The sequence below is a fragment of the Thermothielavioides terrestris genome, chromosome 2, assembly GCF_000226115.1.
Source record: "Thermothielavioides terrestris NRRL 8126 chromosome 2, complete sequence".
NCBI classification, from domain to species: Eukaryota; Fungi; Ascomycota; class Sordariomycetes; order Sordariales; family Chaetomiaceae; genus Thermothielavioides; species Thermothielavioides terrestris.
This window is the reverse complement of record NC_016458.1, coordinates 6,789,017-6,810,493: the sequence shown is the minus strand read 5'-3', so window position 1 is coordinate 6,810,493 and position 21,477 is coordinate 6,789,017. Positions and strand designations below refer to the sequence as shown.

General features: G+C 52.7%; 4 protein-coding genes across 4 annotated transcripts; 3 read left to right on the top strand and 1 right to left on the bottom strand.

Moving 5' to 3' along the window:
• The first annotated feature begins 289 nt into the window (after window positions 1–289).
• On the top strand, window positions 290–6,046 carry THITE_2115109 (uncharacterized protein). The gene is made up of 5 exons (XM_003653038.1): window positions 290–1,091; window positions 1,185–4,794; window positions 4,871–4,977; window positions 5,052–5,473; window positions 5,601–6,046. Exons 1-5 carry the CDS (start codon window positions 641–643, stop codon window positions 5,874–5,876), a joined length of 4,866 nt encoding a protein of 1,621 aa, XP_003653086.1. The 5' UTR covers window positions 290–640; the 3' UTR covers window positions 5,877–6,046.
• An 86-nt stretch (window positions 6,047–6,132) lies between these two features.
• On the bottom strand, window positions 6,133–7,968 carry THITE_2115107 (uncharacterized protein). The gene is made up of 3 exons (XM_003653037.1): window positions 7,592–7,968; window positions 7,184–7,518; window positions 6,133–7,090 (listed from the first exon to the last, which is right to left on the bottom strand). Exons 1-3 carry the CDS (start codon window positions 7,781–7,783, stop codon window positions 6,217–6,219), a joined length of 1,401 nt encoding a protein of 466 aa, XP_003653085.1. The 5' UTR covers window positions 7,784–7,968; the 3' UTR covers window positions 6,133–6,216.
• Window positions 7,969–8,641: 673 nt separating this feature from the next.
• THITE_2115106 (uncharacterized protein) lies at window positions 8,642–11,283 on the top strand. Its single transcript, XM_003653036.1, has 3 exons — window positions 8,642–9,190; window positions 9,272–9,542; window positions 9,643–11,283. Exons 1-3 carry the CDS (start codon window positions 9,000–9,002, stop codon window positions 10,945–10,947), a joined length of 1,767 nt encoding a protein of 588 aa, XP_003653084.1. The 5' UTR covers window positions 8,642–8,999; the 3' UTR covers window positions 10,948–11,283.
• An 8,058-nt stretch (window positions 11,284–19,341) lies between these two features.
• Window positions 19,342–21,024, top strand: THITE_2088224 (uncharacterized protein; the record flags this gene model as incomplete). Its single annotated transcript, XM_003653035.1, has 3 exons — window positions 19,342–19,922; window positions 19,995–20,020; window positions 20,078–21,024. The coding sequence occupies 3 exons, from the start codon at window positions 19,342–19,344 to the stop codon at window positions 21,022–21,024; spliced, it is 1,554 nt and encodes a 517-aa protein (XP_003653083.1).
• Window positions 21,025–21,477: the final 453 nt, after the last annotated feature.

Genomic DNA, 21,477 nt, shown 5'->3' with positions numbered 1-21,477 from the left:
TGGTGTATTCGTGTATTCTTAGGTAGATTTCATGGCGGGGCGTTCCTGGGTTGGTTTGGAGCGGCAACGGCTGGGTTCATGGAATACAGGCTGGTTCAAGAAGATGGAGTCGAGATGCCAGCCGTTGGTGACATTGAGGGCTGCTGTGCACCCCTGGAGATTTTGAAGCTGGCGGGGGGCGGTTGGCCGTTTAGCCGACCCATGCCGCTGAATTCTCCACGGCGCGGGGGCGTCCAGGCGCTGATTGGCCTGCGTGGGGCCCAGCAAGGTGGCAGAAGGCAGGAGCAGGGATGGGAGAGCTTAGGTCCATCTAAGGACAGCATCGACAATTCAACAAGTCCAGGGTGAACCGTCTCGCACGCTTTGAAAGACTGACGGGCTGCGCAGTTTACCTGAGCTTGTTGTTTGCCGAGGGCCATTGCCAAGGAGGGAGGTTGGGAGCTTGAATGCTAAAGCCTTGAAGAACCCTCAAAGCTCGAGGAACTGCATACCGCCCGTGGGCGCTGGCGCAAGGCCAATTTGTCCCGAACTGCTCAACGCCTCGGCACCTTGACGATACCTTAGCCCGTCCGCGGGGTGCGACTCACACAGACCGAATTCGGCTCGCTCGAGCATCGAACACTCCAGCTGCAACCACAATATGAGTCGAGATGCGCAGCCAGCCGCGCCCATGGACTCCCGTCCCTCGGTCCCAACCACCCCGGAGACGCCCATGCCTGCTCGGCGCAACCTCGTGCTCTCGTCGCGTATGCAGTACCGGAGCCGCCCCGTGTCGGTAGCCGTCGACCCGGTGTCCCTCGTGATCTCCGAGTGCATAGCCATCACCTCGGCCATCCAGAAACATGCCCGCTCCCCGCACTCGTCCGTCTCGGCCATCCTCGGCGGCACCCCCAACCTCGTCCAGCTGGTGCCCCCGAGCCCCGGCGCCCGCCGCGGCAGCCGCAAGTCCGCTTCCGATGCACAGACAGACGGCGCCGGAGACCTCGCGACCAACAGGTGGGGCCTGCGCGGGAAGAAGGGCAAGAGCATGCAGGACAATCCGTTGATCTCGGGCTTTGGGAGGCTGCGGCAGGAACTCGCGGGCGTTAAAGGTACTTACTCACTCCTACTGCTCGAGCTTGTGGTGTGGCTGGAGAACGGAGGGAGGATATATATAGAGCCGCGCTGACCTCTGGCCGACCCAGACATCCACAGGTTCGACTCCCTCGTGCTGCTCTACCCCTTCCTCCAGATCATCCAAGCGAAAGGAACCGCCGCGCCCGTCACAATCCTCGCACTGCGGGCAATCCAGAAATTCCTGGCCTACGGCTTCGTCGCGCCCGTCTCCCCCCGCTTCGCCCTCGCCATGCAATCCCTCTCGACAGCCATCACCCACTGCCAATTCGACATTAGCGACTCGGCGCAGGAGGAGGTGGTCTTGCTGATGATCCTGCACTTGATGGAGGACATGCTATCCGGGCCCGGCGGGGACATTCTGAGCGACGAGAGTATCTGCGACATGATGGGCCGCGGCCTGACCATATGCTCGCGGCCGAGGTTCTCGGAGGTGCTGCGCCGGACGGCCGAGGCCTCCATGGTGCGGATGGTGCAGATTATCTTCGAGGATCTGAAGCACCTCGAGGAGGAAGCAGGCGACGAGAGCGAGGCATTGGACCGCCAGACCAGTGGGGACATGGACTCTGTCAGCATGGGCCCTGCCGCCCAGGGGATGGACAATCCGGGGACGGCGGCGGAGACGCCTGAGGCCGCTGAGGCAGGCGAGGCGGCCAAGGCGCCTGCCGAGCCGCGACCGTCATCGAGTTCTGAAAAGGCCGGCAGCAATTCGGAGACGTCGAGGAGCCCAAGCGCCGAAGTTGGTCGGCCCAGCACCAGTTCAACGTCAGCGGCTGACAGCGCTGACTCGGTGGATCTCCGCCCTTACTCCCTGCCGTCCATCCGGGAGCTGTTCCGGGTGCTCGTGAGTTTCTTGGACCCTCATGACCGCAGACACCCCGACCAGATGAGAGTTATGGCCCTGCGCATTATCCACGTGGCGCTCGAGGTCGCGGGCCCATCAATCGCCCGGCATCCTGCCCTGGCATCGATTGCCGAGGACCAGCTCTGCTGCTACCTCTTCCAGCTTGTGCGGTCCGACAACATGGCCGTTCTTCAAGAGGCCCTGATAGTGGCTAGCACGCTGCTGTCGACTTGCAGGGGCGTGCTCAAGCTGCAACAGGAGTTGTATCTGTCCTATCTTGTGGCCTGCCTACACCCAGCCGTAGAAATCCCAAGGGAACCTGGCATCGACCCCAGCCTCTACTCCGGCATCCCACAATCGCCGAAGTTGGTGAGGCCCCCGCCTTCTCAAGCCGGCAGCGGCCGGTCTACGCCTGTGGCTGTCAAGGACCGCCAAAAACTTGGCTTGGAGGGCGGTGCTCGCAAGCCGGATGCGAGACAGGCCATGGTGGAGAACATTGGTGTCCTCGCTCGGATGCCGACGTTCATGGTTGAGCTGTTTGTCAACTACGACTGCGACGAAGACCGGGCAGATCTCTGCGAAGACTTGGTCGGACTCTTGTCCAGGAACGCGCTGCCCGATTCCGCAACCTGGAGCACGACAAGCGTTCCGCCACTCTGCCTCGACGCGCTGCTGCGATTTATACAGTTCATTGCCGAACGGCTGGACCAGACCCCGGAGACCGATGGATATCCCGATCCGGAGCTGCTGAGGGAAAGACGGCGCAGGAAAAAGCTTATCATCAAAGGCACGAGCATGTTCAACGAGAACCCCAAAGGCGGTCTCGCCTACCTGCAAGAAAAGGGGGTGATTGAAAATGCCGCCGATCCGCTCTGCGTCGCCAGATTCTTGAAGGGGACGTCGAGGATAAACAAGAGGATCTTGGGCGAGTTCCTGTCGAAGAAGGGCAACGAGGCGATCTTGGATGCCTTCATCGGTCAGTTCGATTTCACGGGCAAGCGGGTAGACGAAGCGCTCCGGGTACTTCTCGAGACATTCCGTCTACCCGGTGAGTCTCCGTTGATCGAGCGCATCGTCACGTCGTTCGCCGAAAAATACTGCTCGAGCTCGGTTCCCCAGGGGGTGGCGAACAAGGACGCGGTCTTCATCCTCACATACGCCATCATCATGCTCAATACGGACCAGCATAATCCGCAGGTCAAGAACCAGGCGCGCATGAAGTTCGAGGACTTCTCGCGCAACCTCCGCGGGCAGAACGGCGGCGAGGACTTCCCGCCCGAGTACCTGCAAGACATCTTCGACGCCATCAGGACGAACGAGATCATCCTCCCCGACGAGCACGACAACAAGCACGCGTTTGACTACGCTTGGAAGGAGCTCCTCCTCAAGACCGAGACGGCGGGCCCGCTGGTGCTCTGCGACACCAACATCTACGACGCCGACATGTTCGCGACCACGTGGAACCCCATCGTCTCGTGCCTCTTCTTCGTCTTCATGTCGGCCACCGACGACACGGTCTACGCGCGCGTCATCACGGGCTTCGACGAGTGCGCGCGCATCGCGACCAAGTACGGCAACTCGGAGGCCCTGGACGAGATCATCTACCGGCTGAGCTACATCTCGACGCTCGGCAGCGAGGCGCTCTCCAACACGTCGCTCAACACCGAGGTCCAGGTCGGCGACAACAGCGTCATGGTCAGCGAGCTCGCCGTCAGGTTCGGCCGCGACGTCCGCCTGCAGCTGGCCACCCTGGTGCTGTTCCGTGTCGTCACCGGCTCGGAGCATGTCATTCGGAAGAGCTGGAAGCATGTGATTCGCATATGGCTCAACCTCTTCGTCAACTCCCTGATACCTTCGTTCTTCTCCACCGAGGCCGACAAGCTCGCTCTGCCGCCAATCCCCTTGCAGCCACCATCGCAAGTGATCGACCGTGGTGCGAAACAGAGCGAGTCCGGCTTCTTCTCGGCGTTCACGTCGTACATCTCGAGCTATGCGGCCGACGACCCGCCTGAGCCGTCGGACGAGGAGCTGGAGAGCACTCTGTGTACTGTGGACTGCGTGAACCAGTGCCATATGGGCGATGTGTTTGCCAACATTGCAAATCTTCCAAGCCACAGCCTCGAGGCCTTGGTCGACGCGCTGTTAGACCAGATCCCTGAGGACAACGGATCGACTGTGATTACGGTCAAGGCGGAGAACATTCCCCCGTCCCAAGCCAACGGGCAGAAGACGCGACAGACCAGCGCGGTGTATGACCCGGCTTTGGTCTACATCCTCGAGTTCTGCACTGTGCTTGCGCTGCGCGACGACAGCACCGTCGAGCTGCTGGGCAAGCGCGTGGTGGAGGCCCTCCAGGCCATCCTCCGTGATGTAGCTCGGTACCACCCGATTCTCATTGAGCGGGCGACCTTCTACCTGTTTCATTTGCTGCAGGCAAGCTACGATCACGACTACGTCCGCGTGCCCATCCTCCTCCACACCATATCCAGCTTCCCCAACGACACGCTGCTCAAGGCGTCCGGCCTCGTGTTGCGCGGCCTCAAGCTCTGCACCGAGAAGCCCTGCCCGCTGCGGAACGAGATCATGACGTCGCCCGACTTCTGGGTCATTCTGCAGACGCTGGCCGCCAACCCTGACTCGGCGCCGGCCGTGTTTGAGATCCTGGACAACGGCGTTTCGGGTACGCCGTCGGCCATCATGGCGGACAATTACGAGGCGGCCCTGGCGCTGCTGAACGAGTTTGCGTCGATGGCGAGCGTGGGCGCCGTGGCGGAGCAACAGAACGATCGGAAGCAGGGCCGCAAGGGGGCCCGGCCGGTGAAGCAGGAGAAGCCGAGGTGCGTGCGCCACGTCGTCAGCCTGTGATATTTTTACGTGGTGAGTGGGTTTCGCGTTGCTGACTTGGGCCTGCAGTGAAAACGCCGTCGTCGAACGCGGCGTGAAGGCGCTCAACAGCATCTACCGCATGACGGCGCGCATTCCACATCTTATGAAGCAATCCCACCTGGAGAGCCGTGAAGGTAGGGCATACTGCTCCCGACTCGGACGAGATCGCATAGGGGTAGTAGGGTCCGCTAACGCCGCATCAAACCAGCCTGGTCGGCCTACTGGCTGCCCGTCTTCCAGGCGCTCACGACGCAGTGCACCAACCCGTGCCGCGAGATCCGGCACCTGGCCTTCACCTCGCTGCAGCGGTCGCTGCTCTCGCCGGAACTGACCACGACGTCGTCGTCGTCCTCATCGTCATCGTCCTCGCACGAGCAGGACCACCAGGAGTGGACGGCCATCTTCGGCGAGGTGCTCTTCCCGCTGATCCTGCGGCTGCTCAAGCCCGAGGTCTTCTCGTCGGACCGCGACGGCATGAGCGAGACGCGCGTGCAGGCCGCCTCGCTGCTGTGCAAGGTGTTCCTGCAGTACCTGGTCGCGCTGTCCGCGTGGGACGGCATGCTGGACCTGTGGCTGAAGATCATTGAGATCATGGACCGGCTGATGAATAGTGGGCAGGGGGATAGCTTGGTGGGTTTCTTTTCTCTTTTTTCTCTTTCTTTCCTTCCCCTCTTTACATTGGTGTCTCTCTATCTCTGTGTGTGTGAGAGTATGTGAGAATCTCGAAGCTAACCAAGACAATGGTGCGTGTTCGCAGGAGGAGGCGGTGCCGGAGAACCTGAAGAACGTGCTCCTCATCATGTCGAGCAGCGGATACCTCGTGCCGCCGAGCCAGAACCCGGCGCGCGAGGAGCTGTGGAACGAAACGTGGAAGCGGATCGACCGCTTCCTGCCGAACTTGAGGGCCGATCTGGCGCTGGACGTGCCGGTCACGGCCAATGCGGAGGAGCAGCCGCCCGCGGCTGCTGAACCGCCGCCGCCGGCGGTGGCGGCGGCGGAGGGGGAGACGGCGAAGACCAAGGAAGGAGCGTGAGCAGCCTCCTCCTTTTCTGCCACCCCTCTTTTTGGGTTGGGGTGGGTTGTGGAGCGATACCATGAGAGCGTGTCATTGGGTTGTTTTGCTGTTGGGGGGCTCACATACATAGGCAGCTGATTGCTGCTACGTGCAAAATGCAGGATGTATTCTTGTAACGGAAGGAAAGACATTGTCGGATGACGCGTAGACTACCTACAAAAGAGCAAGTCGACGATACAATGGCGGAAGCCTGCCGTCACCAGCCATGCGCATACCTGACAAGTAAGGAGAAGTGCTGTCGTTTGTCAGCGCCACACCTGCATGCTTGATTAACTATCTGGAAATGCCCCTTATTCCTCTATTCTGCCTTCCAGTGATATTTCGCCGCAGGATGGTCCGCCGGTGGCCTCGTCAGGCCCGGCCTGCCGTACATGTTCTCGCGGTAGGTACCTCCCTTCACGGCGTATCCGTCCCAGAACAGCCCCCGCCGCTTCAGCTCGGGCAGCAGATACTCGATCACGTCCTCGAACGACTTCGGGAAGAGCGCGTACGCCAGGTTGAAGCCATCGACGTCGGCCTCGCGCACCCAGCGCTCCATCTCGTCAGCCACCTGCTCGGGCGTGCCCACGACGGTGGCGCCCAGGCCGCCGACCTTGATGTGGTCCGCCACGGTGCGCTTGGTCCACTTGGGCACGCCGGGGGCGGCGCGCGACCAGGCCTCGACGGCCGACCGGATCGCGTTGCTCTCGACCTGGCGCAGCTCCTGCTCGTCGTCGTACACGGCCAGGTCGATGCCCGTCCAGCCGCCGAACAGCGCCAGCGCGCCGTCCTCGGACCCGTACGACAGGTACTCGGCGTACTTGGCGCGCGCGGCCTCCTCGGTCGGCCCCAGCACGGGGCAGAGCAGGGCGAGGAACTTGAGGGAGCGGGGGTCGCGCCCGAACTGGTCGCGCGCGGTCGCGCGGATGTCGGCGATGTTCTGCGCCACCACCGACGGGCTGTGCCCGGCCACGAAGATGGCCTCGGCGTGCTTCGCCGCGAACGCCCGCCCCGCCTTGGACGTGCCCGCCTGCAGGATCAGCGGCGTGCGCTGCGGCGACGGCTGGCAGATGTGCGGGCCCGGCACCCTGTAGTACTTGCCCACGTGGTCGATGGTGCGCACCAGCTGCGGGTCCGTGTAGATGCGCCGCTCGCGGTCCAGCTTGACCGCGTCGTCGCGCCAGGATGATTGCCTGTTTGCTCCCGAGGATACTCGCATCAGAACGTGCCGTGGGGAGAGAGGCGGAATTCGAATGGAGACCGGAGGAGGAGGAGGAATCCCTTACCACAGCTTGTACATGACGTCCATGTACTCCTCGGCGATGGCGTACCGCTCGTCGTGCTGCGGCTGCTCAGTGTGGCCGAGGTTCCGCGCGGCCGAGTCCAGGTAGCCCGTGACGACGTTCCAGCCAAGTCGCCCGCCGGAGAGGTGGTCGACGGTGCTCAGCCGGCGAGCGAGGTGGTATGGCTGTTCGTACGTCGTTGCCACCGTCACGCCGAAGCCGATGCTCTCGGTGGCCGCGGCCATGGCGGAGACGACCGCCAGCGGCTCATTCACCGGCCACTGGGCGCCCGAGATGATCGCGGGGTCGGGATTGCCTTTGTAGACGTCGTACGCGCCCTGTGTGTGCGGATGTGGTTAGGGGACGCCGGGACGGGATCAAGGACTCGGTAGAGAGGCAGGCAGAACTAACCAGGACGTCGGCGATGAATATGCCGTGGAAGTTCGCTGCCTCCAGCAGCTGTGCAAGCTTGACCCAGTGCTTCACATCGTTGAAGTTGGTCGACTTGTCATCGGGGTGAGCCCACAAGCCGGGAGACTGGTGGCCGCTGCAGGACTCGACAAAGGCGTTGAGGATCAGCTGCTTCTTCTGGGCCTGCGCCATGATGAGATCCTGGGAGCCAAGACCGAGACTGGGAACGATGTACTACAACAGTTAGGATCACGTTATCGGGGCGCAGCGCACAACCGACACCGGCCGGAGACGACGAGCGAGGAGGACAATATGGACCATCATTCGAAAGACCAGACCTCAAACTCTTAAACAAAAATCAAAGACACCGGCCTCGGGGCGCATCGAACGATGTCGATCCCCAATCGCGGGGTACTGCCCCTCGGTAGCATTGCGGGTCCCACTGGGAACGCGACTTGTGTAAGACGTGCGAGGGCGCGGAAATGATGCTATCGCCAACGTCCCAGCACCGACGCGCAGGTACCGGATGACGTGATCCATGATCTTCCACAACCATTGACGCTTGCATACTTAGGATTACCTAACGTGCCGTTACCGGACGCTTGCCCCCACGCCACGCCGGGGGAGATGGCGATCGTGGGAATTAGAAGGACGCAGATTGGAGAGAGAAGCATGAGGCTCACGCTGACGTGACCGGCGCTAAGAGCACAACACCGCCTTTACGTTCCGAACATGCCCAACACGGCCCCTGCAGGACCGGAGATGGTTCGGCAGGACGCGCAGACGCTGCTGGCCATTGGACGTCATCATTGGACGTCACTCCCTGTCGGTTAGAATGTCGGAACAGGATCCGAACCTGCGGTCTCTGCATGGCAGCGCATCAGGGGTGGCCCAAGAAGGCGGCGTATAAGTAGAGAAGAAACAACCGGTCCAAGTCGAGACTACTGTGGAGGGATGCAAAGCCGGCCACCTCCAAAAAAAGAGCCCGTGACAGCAATGCTTCATCCCCCACGAGACGAAGACGCCGCCGCCGCGGCGGCGGTCGAGCCGGCGCTGCCCCAGGCGGTCGGCTACGTCGTGGTCGTGGTCATCGGCTTCATCATCGCCTTCCTCATGGTGCTCGCCACGTACGTGCTGAAGAAGACGGCGGGCGAGGACAACCGCAAGACGGAGATGTTCATGACGGCGAACCGGTCGGTACGGACGGGCCTGACCGCGTCCGCCGTCGTGTCCTCGTGGCTCTGGAGCACCGCCATGCTGGGCAGCACGCTGGTCGGCTACAACTTTGGCGTTGCCGGTCCGTTTTGGTTCGCTGCGGGGTGAGTTCTGGACACGATCTATGTATGTTTGTGGCCGGAACTGATCGACGGAGCTTTTGGTTGTGATTTGATGTTATAGCTGCTCGCCCATGATTGTTTTCTTCTCCCTGCTCGGCATCGCGTGCAAACTGCGAGTCCCTGAAGCCCACACGCTGCTCGAGATCGTCCGGATTCGCTACGGAAAGCTCGGTCACATCGTGTGGATTGTCCTGTGTCTCATCAACAACATCATCGCCGTGGCGAACATGCTGCTGGGCGCGAGCGCTGCCATCACCGCCTTGTAAGTTGACACCGGCTGTCTTTCTTCTTTGTTTTTCAAACGTGAGCTCACCACTGATTTCCGGCGATCTCACCTGGGCAGGACCGGAATGCACATCATCGCGGCTACCTTCCTGCTGCCAGCCGGTGTCGTGCTGTACACCTTCGTGGGCGGCATCAAGGCAACCTTCCTGACGGACTATTTCCACACCTTCGTCATCACCATCATCATCTGCTTCTTCACCATCAAGACGTTCGCGACGCCCGAGATCTCGTCCATCGGGCACTTGTGGGAGCTCATCGCTGCCGCTGGCAAGCAGCACCCCGTCGATGGCAACCAGGATGGTTCGTACCTGACCATGACGAGCAAGGGGGTAGGTTCTCAGTCGCTTCTAGTACTTGCAGTACATCCTTTTTTTTTTTTTCTTCTCTCTTTTTCCTCTCCTTTTGGTAGTGATATTGACGCCCACGCAGGCTATCCTCTTCGGCATCATCCACATCCTGGCCAACTTCGGACTGGTGATCATGGACACCGGCTTCTTCGTCAAGGCCTTCAGCGCCGCCCCGCACGCCGTGGTCCCGGGATACATCATCGGCGGCATCGCCTATTTCGCCATCCCCTGGTGTCTGGGCACGCTGATGAGCTTCAGCGCGCTGTCGCTCGAGGGATCCGCCAGGTTCCCGACCTTCCCGCGGCGCATGACCAGCGCGGAGGTGTCGAACGGGCTCGTGCTCCCGTACGCGGCCATCGCCATCGCGGGCAAGGGGGGCGCGGCGGCGGTCCTGCTCATCACCTTCATGGCGGTCACGTCCACCATCTCGGCGCAGGTCATCTCGGTGTCGTCCATCATCAGCTTCGACATCTACCGGCAGTACATCAACAAGCGGGCGACCGACGGCGACGTGATCCGCTGGACCCACATCGGCGTCGTCTCCTTCGGCCTCTTCTCGGCCTGCTTCTCGACCGCGCTGCACTACGGCAACGTCGACCTCGGCTGGACGCTCTACATGCTCGGCGTGCTGACGTGCCCGGGCATCTTCCCGACCGTCTTCACCATTCTGTGGCGGCGGCAGTCCACGCTGGCGGCCGTCGTGTCGCCGCTGCTGGGGCTGGCCACGGGCATCGCCGTCTGGCTGGGCAGCGCGCATGCGCTCACCGGCGAGGTTTCGGTCGCGTCGACTGGCCAGACGCTGCCGTGCGTCTACGGCACCGTCGCCTCGGCGCTCAGCCCGGCGCTGTACTCGGTCGTCTTGTCGCTCGCCCGGCCGGCCAACTTCGACTGGGCCGACTTCCGCAAGGAGAGGCTCGCGTTCGATGTCCCTCCGAGCAGCAGCACGAGTGAGGGAACGGGGCTCTCGGACGAAGAGGAAGCGGCGCAGCGGGAGAGCTACAAGGCCAACAAGGCCAAGTTCAAGCACTGGGGCAAGATCTCGGCCGCATGGTCTCTGGCGACATTCTTTGGGCACTGGGTTCTCTGGCCGCTGCCCATCTACGCGTCGGGATACGTCTTCTCCAAGACGTTTTTCGAGGCCTGGGTCGTGGTCTCCATCATCTGGGTCTGGGGCACCATGCTGGTCGCGGGCTTCTTCCCAATCATCGACGGACGGGCGCAGATCATGCAGGTCTGGAGAGGGCTGTGGGGGTCTTCCACGGGTGAGAAGAGGCTCGATGCCGTGCCGGCGTCGACGGGGACTGCTACGCCGGTGGCAGTATTTGATGATGCGAGCAGCAAGGAGAAGGAGAAGGAGAAGGAGAAGGAAAAGTCCTTCAATGGATGATCCGAGCTAAGGTTTTGCACTGGGAGATTGGAGCCTTTAGATGTTGTGGTACGATGGAGTAGACCTATTCCGTAGACGCTGGAATCTTGCAAGAGCGACAGAAATAAGTGCATTGGGGGGGAGCGGGGATAGAGAAACATGGAACTACCTACCTTAGCGCCTTAGCGCGCTTAGGGGGGTACTAGTACTCCGCAAAATGATTCCTATTACAGTTTTGAAGGGACAAGACAGTTTTCTAGCTTGCAATTTGGTTTGTACCGTTCAAACGTTCATTATCACTATTGTAGAGCTAAGACCATTAAATACTATAAGTACCAGTTAAATAGAACAGAGAGGCCATGAATGACAGGAGAGTTCCCGAGAAGAAAGGTGCGCAGGGTTAGGGTTCAAGCTGACTTTCTTCACTGGGACTGGTGGGGCTAGGACCCCTATTCTAGTTTGCTAGCGACACACCCTCTTACCTTTCATGCAGCGTAGATGTGCGCCTTGTATTTCTCTTTCTTCCTTTCCTTAGCTCTCGATTAGCGGAATTGAGTAGCATTTGAAGTGCCCTACGCCTCGCTGATGCGGAATAGAGTGCGCAGGTGCGTTGTAGAACAAGGTGTGGATTGATGATGATGTGGATGGAGGATCCTTGGGGCTTCGCAAAGGTAGGGAGGGACGTGCACACTCCAAGGCCCTCCCGAAATCAATCAAATCCTGAATTAAGACCTGCTTAAACCACCACTCAAGGTCGCAATATTTTCCGCTGTATTGTCGCTCGGCTCTGACAGTAAGTGGTCCTCGGACAGCAGGATATTCGAGGTCCGGGCGGAGCCCAAGGCAACATAAACTTTAAACTGGTGCTTGCGGAGGATTGCTCAGACGGATCTAGGTGGAAGGTGATCACGCAGACCAAATGCCGCCTGACACGCTACAGCGAGCTGCGAGGTGTGGATGCAACGGTGGGATCGTAGTAGAGCATCGGAATACAAAGAGAGAGTGCGTTGTTCCAGTACAAAGGAGAGCTAAAGACTGAACAGAGCGTGGTATATATACATCCAGGAGTGGAGAAGCTATGGCCAGTGCGCTATACCAAGCTCTGAGCCCTTTACCCCTGACGTGACACACCCCCCAGTTGTTCAATAGAGCGCCTGAATACGTGTAGGTTGAACAACTGAACTACGGAAAAACCAGAATATAGGAAATCCTCGCGAACAGTAGGTTGTATAGGAGTAGGTTGCGTAAGGCTGTAAGAAATTCTAAAGTGCGATTCTAGCTAATTAGAGCGCTTAGATCTAGGGGAGGTATAAATTCCTGCCTATAGGAGCTCAAGCTTCCTTCTTCCTATATATATTCTCTTGTTCATATATATAATAGCTACTACTACTACTATTCCTAGCTCTCCAAAGTGTATAAGACTACTATACCTTTATACTTCAATATCTTCTTAGACGAATTGCCTATACCTTCGCCTACCCCTTTAGAGGAGGGTAATAGTGTCGAAGAGCTTATAGTAGAACCTACTACCCTATATACTACTTCTAAAGAGCCTACTACACCTTCTTCCAACTAGCGCTACAGTCCCCTAGTCGAGTGAGTTATACGCTCTTCCTTCTAGCCTACTACTATATCGCCCTAATATACCCCCTAGTTATACGCTATAAATAACTATAGAGCATAAGATCCTATACCTAGGCTATATATACGCTATTCTTATAAACTTTTATGATAGAACCTACTACAACTATAATGGCTATAGTATACACTATTAGTACTGTAAACGCTTTAACTATAGCTGTAAACCGATCTTATCTACTACTATAAAGAAGGTACGAGCTTTGACTATAGTTATCAATAACTTCGACTAGAAGGTAAGTCTTTGCTATCCGCTACTCTATACCCCCTATCTAATACTGTATAGGCTACGAAGAAGATTTGTCCTATGCTTCGTATACTCTTGAACGATCCCTAAAAGATCAAGGAGGAGAGAGAGTAGGAGGATATAGATATAGTAAAGCTAGTAGAAGAGCAGCCTTAATAGTAGGTGAAGGAGGTCCTTATAGCTACCTAGAGTAGAGCCCTAGATAACCCCCTCGGTTTCACGCCTATAACGTTGATAAAGAGTAAGGCGTAGAAGATACTCTCTAAGTAGATAGAGAGCGATAAATTGGTTAATAACTAGGAACTAGAGTAGGTCGTTGTATAGACAATGGAGCTAATAGAGCGGTTAGAGATATAGGTAAAGATCCTTTGGCTTTAGGGAAAGGCGGCGATAACAAAGCTTATTAATCGCTAGAATATATAGGGCGAGAGTATAGAACAGTAGTAGTAGATAGTCTTTATAAAGAAGATAGTTGACTCCCCTACTCTTTTCTTGCTTAATATATATCTTAAAGGTTCAATAGAGCGTAGAAGTACTCGAACTTCTATCTCAAGAGCTATTTCGTCAAACCGTCTATAGGCATCTATATAGTAGGGAGGTAGAGCACGTCGAACTGCTTATTCTAATACTTCTAGCGAAGCTATATATTATAAATATCTATATAGTATAGGCGAATATTGATTCTCGTATACTCTCCTACTATAAGCTAAATCGTTTATTGATTATTATAGAAGATCCTCTAAGGCTCTCTAATCTCGAATATAAGGTCTTTAAACAAGCGTTTCAAAGCGATTATCTTAGCTATAGTAAGCGATAGAGCTTTCAACTCCGCCTTAGTAGAAGATATAGTAACGGTATCTTACTATATAGCCTTCTAGGAGATCAACCCTCTAAAGAGCATTATAATATAGCCCTATAAAGAGCGTTGTATATCTAGATTATCGTTATACGATGCGTTGGATATAATCTAGAGCACCTAGTAAATGCCTTTACCCCTATACTATATACCAAGGAAGCGTATAGTATATAGATATTAAATGACTTGTTTTGTCGCTTTGATGTACTCTAGTCCTAGATTCGTTAGAAACTAGAAGAGCTTTATAGCTATAAACGCAACGTCTAGTCGGATTATAATTATAGAGTAGAGGATCGAGCCTATAAGCTCTTAGTACAGTTTAACCTGTTTAGGGGACGCCTCTCCTTTGAATTTACAAAGCTCCTTAGTAAGAAGAGGGATAGCTAGAGCGCTTATAATATCGGAGAGACTATACTTCTTTATAATCTTCTCGATATACTAGTTATATATAAGCTAGATCTTATATACTCTACGGTTATAGATAACTCTAATCCTAAAGAAGTACTTGATATCGCCCTACTTATATATTTTATACTTCGCCTTAATACCCTTTATAATATACTCTACGACTATAGCGTTATCTCGATAGTATACCACTAAGAAGTTATCGATATAGAAGATAAGGATTATCTTCTTTTTAGGGTTGAAGAATAGGCAAGGTTCTTCTATAGAGGGTTGTAAGCTAAGCTCTTTGAAAGTACTATAGAACTCATTGTACTATAAAAGTGGCGAGTCCTTTAGCCTATAGAGAGCCTTTAGGAGCTCTATATAGATCCCTAGTTTCTTGAATCCGTCTAGAAGCTTATAAGTCACCTACTCTACATCTAGCCTCCTTACGTTTAAGAATACCTACTTGATATCGAACTACTTTACTTCAAGGTCGAAGTACGTTGTAAGCGCTATAACAGTACAAAAAGAGCGTATAGCGAGGGTAGCTATATATATATTTATAATGTTAATAGTGTCTTATAGATTGCCTCGTATATAGATATACGCCTTGCACTTCTTAAGGTTGCTATCCTTATCGAGCTTATAGTCGAACACCTATTTTAAAGGCAGAGGCTACGTTTTTATATACTTTCGCTTAATCTCTTACCACGTTCCCTTGCTTGTTAGATTGCAAATCTCTTTATATATAGCCGCCTTAAACTCCTTCCTATACTTATAGTTCTCTAAGTCTCTTTAGCTCTTTAGGAGAGGGGGGAGCTTAGTATTGTAATGTGTCGTTGGCATCTAGCTAGCGGCGATAGTAAACATCGTATATAGGGTTTAGAACGACTTTAGGAAAAGCGTCTTAATACCCTTCTAAAACATAGGGAAAAGCATCTCGTTGCTATTATAGGCTCCCTAAGGAGTAGGATCTAAATAATTAGTTTAGAACCTCAACCCTAGGTTCTCCTATATTTCCAATGACCTAATAAAGAAAATGTATATATACTCTAAAGCTATACTTAGAGCTATATTCTTATACGTTTTTATAGAAGGCTTCCGAATTTATATACTCCTTTTTATAAATATAAAAGGCTCTTTAGGTTTATATCGCGGTTTTAGTACACTTAGTACTAGTTCATTGGTCGAAGGTTGTATTTATAGAGCTTTGTACTCTATAGGCTAAGCTTCCTACTCTACTATATATTCTACTGTATTATAGAATATATCCTCTTCCTTACTTTATAGAGCTAGAGGCTCTATAGGCGGAGATGCCTTGTAGTCGCTTTATAGAGCTAGGTGCTCTATAGGTAGAGAAGCCTTATATTCGCTTTGTAGAGCTAGGTGCTCTATAGGCGGAGAAGCCTTACGTTTACTCCTAGGGGCAGCGTCTTATAGGATGGCCACTGCTGGCCTAAGGTCCCTAGATACTCTACTAGTCTCTAGAAGAGCACTAGAATTATCGACTAGACCCCTATTTCCGTTATCACTTCTATTTATAAGCTCTTTCTATAGCTAAGCCTATAGTTCCAATGATATCTTAGGGGTCAAAAGTCTACCCTATACCTATACTTCCTCTATCCCTAAGTTTTAACCTAGTAGTATACTCTTATACTTAGGAACTATAATAGTAATAGACTCTAGCGTTGGTCCTCTATACTCGAGTTCGTAGAGCGTTCGAAGAATCGACCTAGTGTCCTAGGTCTCTTTAACCCCTTTATCTAGGTGCTCTGCTATATTCTTGATAATAGCAACTTCGTGAGCTAGAAGCTCTTCCTTACCTAGATGGTAAAAGGTCCTCTCGTCGAACGTTACGTTCTTCGTTATAATAACCTTATTGAGCTTAGGCACTTAGATATAGTAAATGTTGGATACTCTATATCTAACTAGGTATCTAATTCGCCTATATAGCTATACTTTAAATTCTCTCTTTTAATGCCTAGCCTTATACTCCTTATCTAAGGGGTATACTCTATAGCTATATATAAAGATCCTAGACTAGTCGAGGTGTAGATCCGCTATTAGCGCTTAATGGAAGGTCGGTTCCTACTAGCGAAAGTAGTTCTTAAACTAGGAGTAGAGTACCTCGTTAGGGCTCCGAAGACTATAAGTATAGCTAAGCGAAATAGTATATAAGAAGGCTACTGCCTTTATACCCTTTAGCTAGAGCTTTATAGACAGGTTCATATTAATAAGTATCTTTATACTCTTTAGTTATAAGACTTGTCCTATATACTCTAACGCTTTATTTAGCTATAGTATATATATTGGCGTAAGCTCTAAGTCGATACCTTCGTTATATACCTAGAGCTAGTAAGTTGTTGGTTAACGATCTTCTAGTACAATGACTCCTATATCGTTGTCTTAGCGGATCTTATAGACGTTAAGTCCCCACTGCCGTTTAACCTAGCGTTCAAAAGCTTTAATAGTGTTAAAGAGCTCGGTTTAACCCTTGTTAAAGAGCGTAAAAGCCTAGATTCGTCCATTGAATTCGTCCTTAATTGCAAGGAGGTACTAGGATCTATCAAACCTAGAAGGGAATAAGAAGAGGTCCTAGGAGATATACTAGAATAGCTACAAGGCGCGATACTTTGTCTTATAAAGTGTATTATACTCTCTAACGTACAATAGAGCGTATACTTTATATTCGATCGTCGATGTTCCTTAGATCTTAACGTTCTTTGTACTCTACGCTAATGCCTAAAGAGCTCTTTGACCTAGATATCTAAATCTCTTATACTAAAGCTCCTTAGTATCTTCTCTCTCTCAAAGCGTATATAACATATACGACCTAGCATTATCCTTATAAACAACTATATTCATTGTCACTAAGCCTACAAAGCTCTATAAAGGTTAGAGAGTATAAAAGTAAGAGGAAAGGTTCTTCGATTCGAGGAAAACTATATTGAACTTATAAACCAACTACTTAACCTTTATACTCTTTTCAAATGTTCTATACTATAGAGAGTAGTCTAGACCTAAATACTAAATACTAGCTATATATAGAGCGGTCTCTAATATAATATTAGTGTAAAAGCCTTCTACTATAACGACGTTCTTTAAGTAGAAGTCTATAGTTCTTTTCTTCTACTCTCTATCTAGTACTCCTTTTATAATACACTCTCCTCTTCCTAAAATAGGAAAAGTAGTAGTACCTACTTCTATATAGTCACCGTCTCCTAATAGTACAAAGGTACTAGGAACTAGGAGCTTCTTGTCGTTGACGATATATAAAGTAGTATAGTTGTCGAGGAGAGTGCTCTAAAAGAGCTAGTAGATAATAGTAGTCGAGAATATAAATAGGTAGTAAGCTCCTTTACCTAGGAGGCTTAGGTCGATAACAGTATAGACGACCTTATTAGGAGAAGCTGACTTAGAGTTCCTCTACTCTATAGAGCCAGAGCTATATCGCTTTTAAAGACTCTCCTAAAGAGAATTCCACTTTAGTTCATTGAGGTACTCCCTAATCTCGATAATCTATACTTCTAAGAGCTTATAGTGGCCCTTCTCTACCCTAGTGATTACTATCTAAAGAAACTAGTACTCCACTAGCTTCTACCTATATTTGCTATTAGCTTTATAAAGGTATAAGTAGAGCCTTAAGCTATAAGAGCCTATACTATCTATAGAACTATTGCCTTAAGCTACTCCTAAAGAGGTAAATACGCTATAGCCAAGCCCTTTAATAGTAGTATTGTCGATCTAAATGCCGAGGCGAGCGCCTAGCTCTTCGAGAGTAGGAATCGGGCGCCCCTAGGCCTCGAGTACCTCGATCTTAGAGAGCTAGTAACGAGCCTAGTCTAGGGCAATCCAATGACCAACCGCCTCGATAAGGTATTTAAATACTCTAGGTCCGACTACTTCGAGGATATCGAAGCTCTTCGTATATAGGTACACCTCGTTCCAAGAGTAGTACCACTTATATAGGTTGATACCTACTCTATACGCCTCTTATAGTACTATTATATATTGTCGAGTAGCTAAATCTTCAATAAGAACGTCGAAGGGTATAAGCTACTTATAAAGCTCGTAAATAAGAGCTTGGAGACTACTAAGTCTAGTGTTTAAAATAACGATATATATAGCATTAAGTAGAGGTTAATGAACAAAGTGTATAATCTACTAGAGGATAAACGAATATAACTTTATCCTACTCTCCTAAATAGCTACGAGTATAAGGTATTCCTTATATATAGCTTTAAGCTTAGTAGCAACCTCTTATTCAGTAGGAGCTAGGGCTTAGCCTATAGAGATACCCAATTCCTTAGTACGCTTCTTATAAAGCTCTTCGACTACTTTATCCTCCAAAGGAACTTTCGGTCGCTTATCCTAAGGCTTGTTGGGAGTATCTAGATTATATTTGTCCTAGATACCATTGCTTATAGCTACGAGCTTAAGCTCTATAAACTACTCGGTCCAATCCACATAGGATTAGAGCGTAATGGTTAAGCTACTCTCGGTAGTCGTTATATTGAGGTATAGAGCATAAGAAAAGGAGAGAGAGAGAGAGAGCTTACTATAGGTTACTAGCTATATACAATTATAGAGCGCCTAGGCTTATAACTGAAACGCTATAGCGAGCTACGAGGTATGGATATAACGGTAGGATCGTAGTAGAGTATCGGAATGCAAAGAGAGAGTACGTTGTTCCAGTACAAAGGAGAGCTAAAGACTGAACAGAGCGTGGTATATATACATCCAGGAGTGGAGAAGCTATAGCCAGTGCGCTATGCCAAGCTCTGAGCCCCTTACCCCTGACGTGACACCGCCAGAGCATCCCGCTTTGCATACCTATACAAATTACACAACCAACGGCTATCTGGTCGGTACGGCCGGACAGGATTCTGGAGGTATGCATCCGGGGCTTACATAACAACCTAGTTACCATCGTGCAACACAGTGTAGGATGTCCAACTCCTTACGATTACCGGCTAATTCGATCTGACTGAGATGAAGTTAACCGGTAGTTATATGCGGCACTCCGTTCAAACGTCGTCACACACCGAGAAGTCTTGCCATTCTTCCTTGTGGCTACTCACCAAGTTTGACTCAACAAAGCCCGCTCATACATTCAGCGTTGCTGTTTCGTTCAGCGCACCCCTCCATTCAGTGAAAAATGGGGCGTCGGCATACAGTTAGCACCTCCTCTTCCCCGTCCGCCAGAGCCGATGAACCGGTACGCGACGTAACCCCAGCCACCGTCGCTGTGGATCGCCGCGGAATGCCTGACGATGGCACCTCCAACATGGCTATCGAGTCCCGGGAAGTCAACAGCAGCGGCAACATCTCAGTCGACCCCACAAGCTCTGCCGCTGGTCAGGTTGCTGCGCCAAATGAGCAAAGTCAGACGCCTTCAGCAGCGGCTGCCGCCATGATCATGGTGCCGCTCTGTCTATCCGTCACCATGTCAGCGCTCGACTTGACCATCGTCACGCCCGCCATCCCCGCCATGGTGAGCACATTCCAGGCCAACTCCGGCTACGTCTGGATCGGCAGCGGCTTCATCCTGGCCAGCACAGCCAGCACCCCGGTGTGGGGCTCCGTCGCAGATATCTGGGGACGGAAGCCCATCATGCTTATCTCGGTCGCCTTCTTTCTGGCCGGCAGCCTGCTCTGTGCCCTCGCCCCCAATATCGACGCTCTCGTAGCCGGCCGCACAGTCCAGGGCGTAGGCGCCTCGGGCATGGGGACCATGGTCAACGTCATCATCTGCGACACCTTCTCGCTGCGGGACCGCGGTCTGTATCTCGCCATCACCTCGGTCGTGTGGGCCATTGCCAGCGCTGTCGGGCCCGTGATTGGGGGGATTTTTACAACCACACTCAGGTGAGTTGAACATCTTAGGCCCCCCTTAAGAGTTTTCCAGAAACTCAACCTCTCCTGTACCACTTTTCGCAGTTGGAGATGGTGCTTCTGGATCAATCGTAAGTTGAGTCTGCCTAGCGCCTCGTCCGCTCGCTTCATCTCAACATTTCTGGTAGTTCCCATAGGTGGCGTCGTGTTCGTCGTATTGCTCCTCTTTCTACGAGTTCCATCATCCAACACACCCGTTCTGGCGGGGCTCAAGCTGATCGACTGGAGCGGTTCTCTGCTGATCGTCGGCGGCACCCTCATGGCCCTACTAGGCCTCGACATTGGCGGTGTCACATTCCCTTGGTCGTCGGCGACCACCATCTCCCTGATCATCTCTGGAGTCCTGGTCATCTGCATCTTCCTGTTGGTTGAGTGGAAGTTTGCTGTCAATCCTGTCGTGCCGCTACGGCTGTTTTCGGCGTGTTCGACCTCAGCCGCCTTCGCTGTGTTCGCCTGCAACTTCTATGTTTTCACAGGGCTCGCTTACTACCTGCCGCTATACTCCCAGTCGGTGCTAGCCGCGAACGCCCTCATCTCAGGCGTGCACCTCGTGCCGTTGATCGTCTCCTGCTCGCTGGCAGCCGCCTTTGCTGGCGTCTTCATTCAACGTACCGGGATCTACCTACCTCTCATGTTCGTGTCCCAGGTGATGCTGGGCCTAGGAACAGGACTCTTCATCGACCTCAAGTTTGACACCAGCCTTGCGCAACTATTCGTCTTCGAAATTCTCGCCGGCATCGGCGTGGGCATGAACATTGAGCCACCAGTGCTAGCCGCCCAGGCCTCCACCACAGTACGAGACACTGCCGCAGTGGTAGCCACCATGGGCTTCTTGCGCTCAATTTGGAACGCTGTATCCATTGTTATTGGCGGCGTCATCTTCCAAGACGAAATGGACAAGGCGTATCCCGACTTGGTTGCCCATATCGGCGAGCAAGGTGCCAGGCGATTCCGCGGCACCCACGCTGTGGCTAGCGTGGACTCCATTTCCGATTTGCCGGTCAATGAACAGGGCGTTGTTCGGCTGGCGTACTTCGAGGCGTTGAAGAAGATGTGGATCATGATGAGCCTGTGAACTCTTGACGATTCCCTCACTTGACATGCTTGTCGCTTGCCTTCTACAAACCACTCCGAGACTCTGGCTAACTTATTGGTCTAGTATGCTGCATTTGCTGGTCTTTCCCTGTTTTTAAATCTGTTTGTTCGCTCCCATCACCTTAGCACCGAGAGGAAAGACGTTGTGTTGGGGGTAGATAGGGACATGGCGCTCGCACCCACTCAGGAGGTAGAGTTGGCGCCCGACCGTGCATCCATCGAACTCACCAACAGGCGCAGCAGGAGTCATCAATCATGATCGAGAATATCGTTCATATCCATCTCCTCAACCCAGTTATCGGGAGCATGATGAACGATATTCTTGCCTGTTCTTGTGTGGGTTGAGAAGAAACACTCAAACCTCCTCCTAGGACTCTGCGTTCTCTCTTAAATAAAAGAAGTGGTGGGCTGGATGAGACACGGGCCTTCAGCA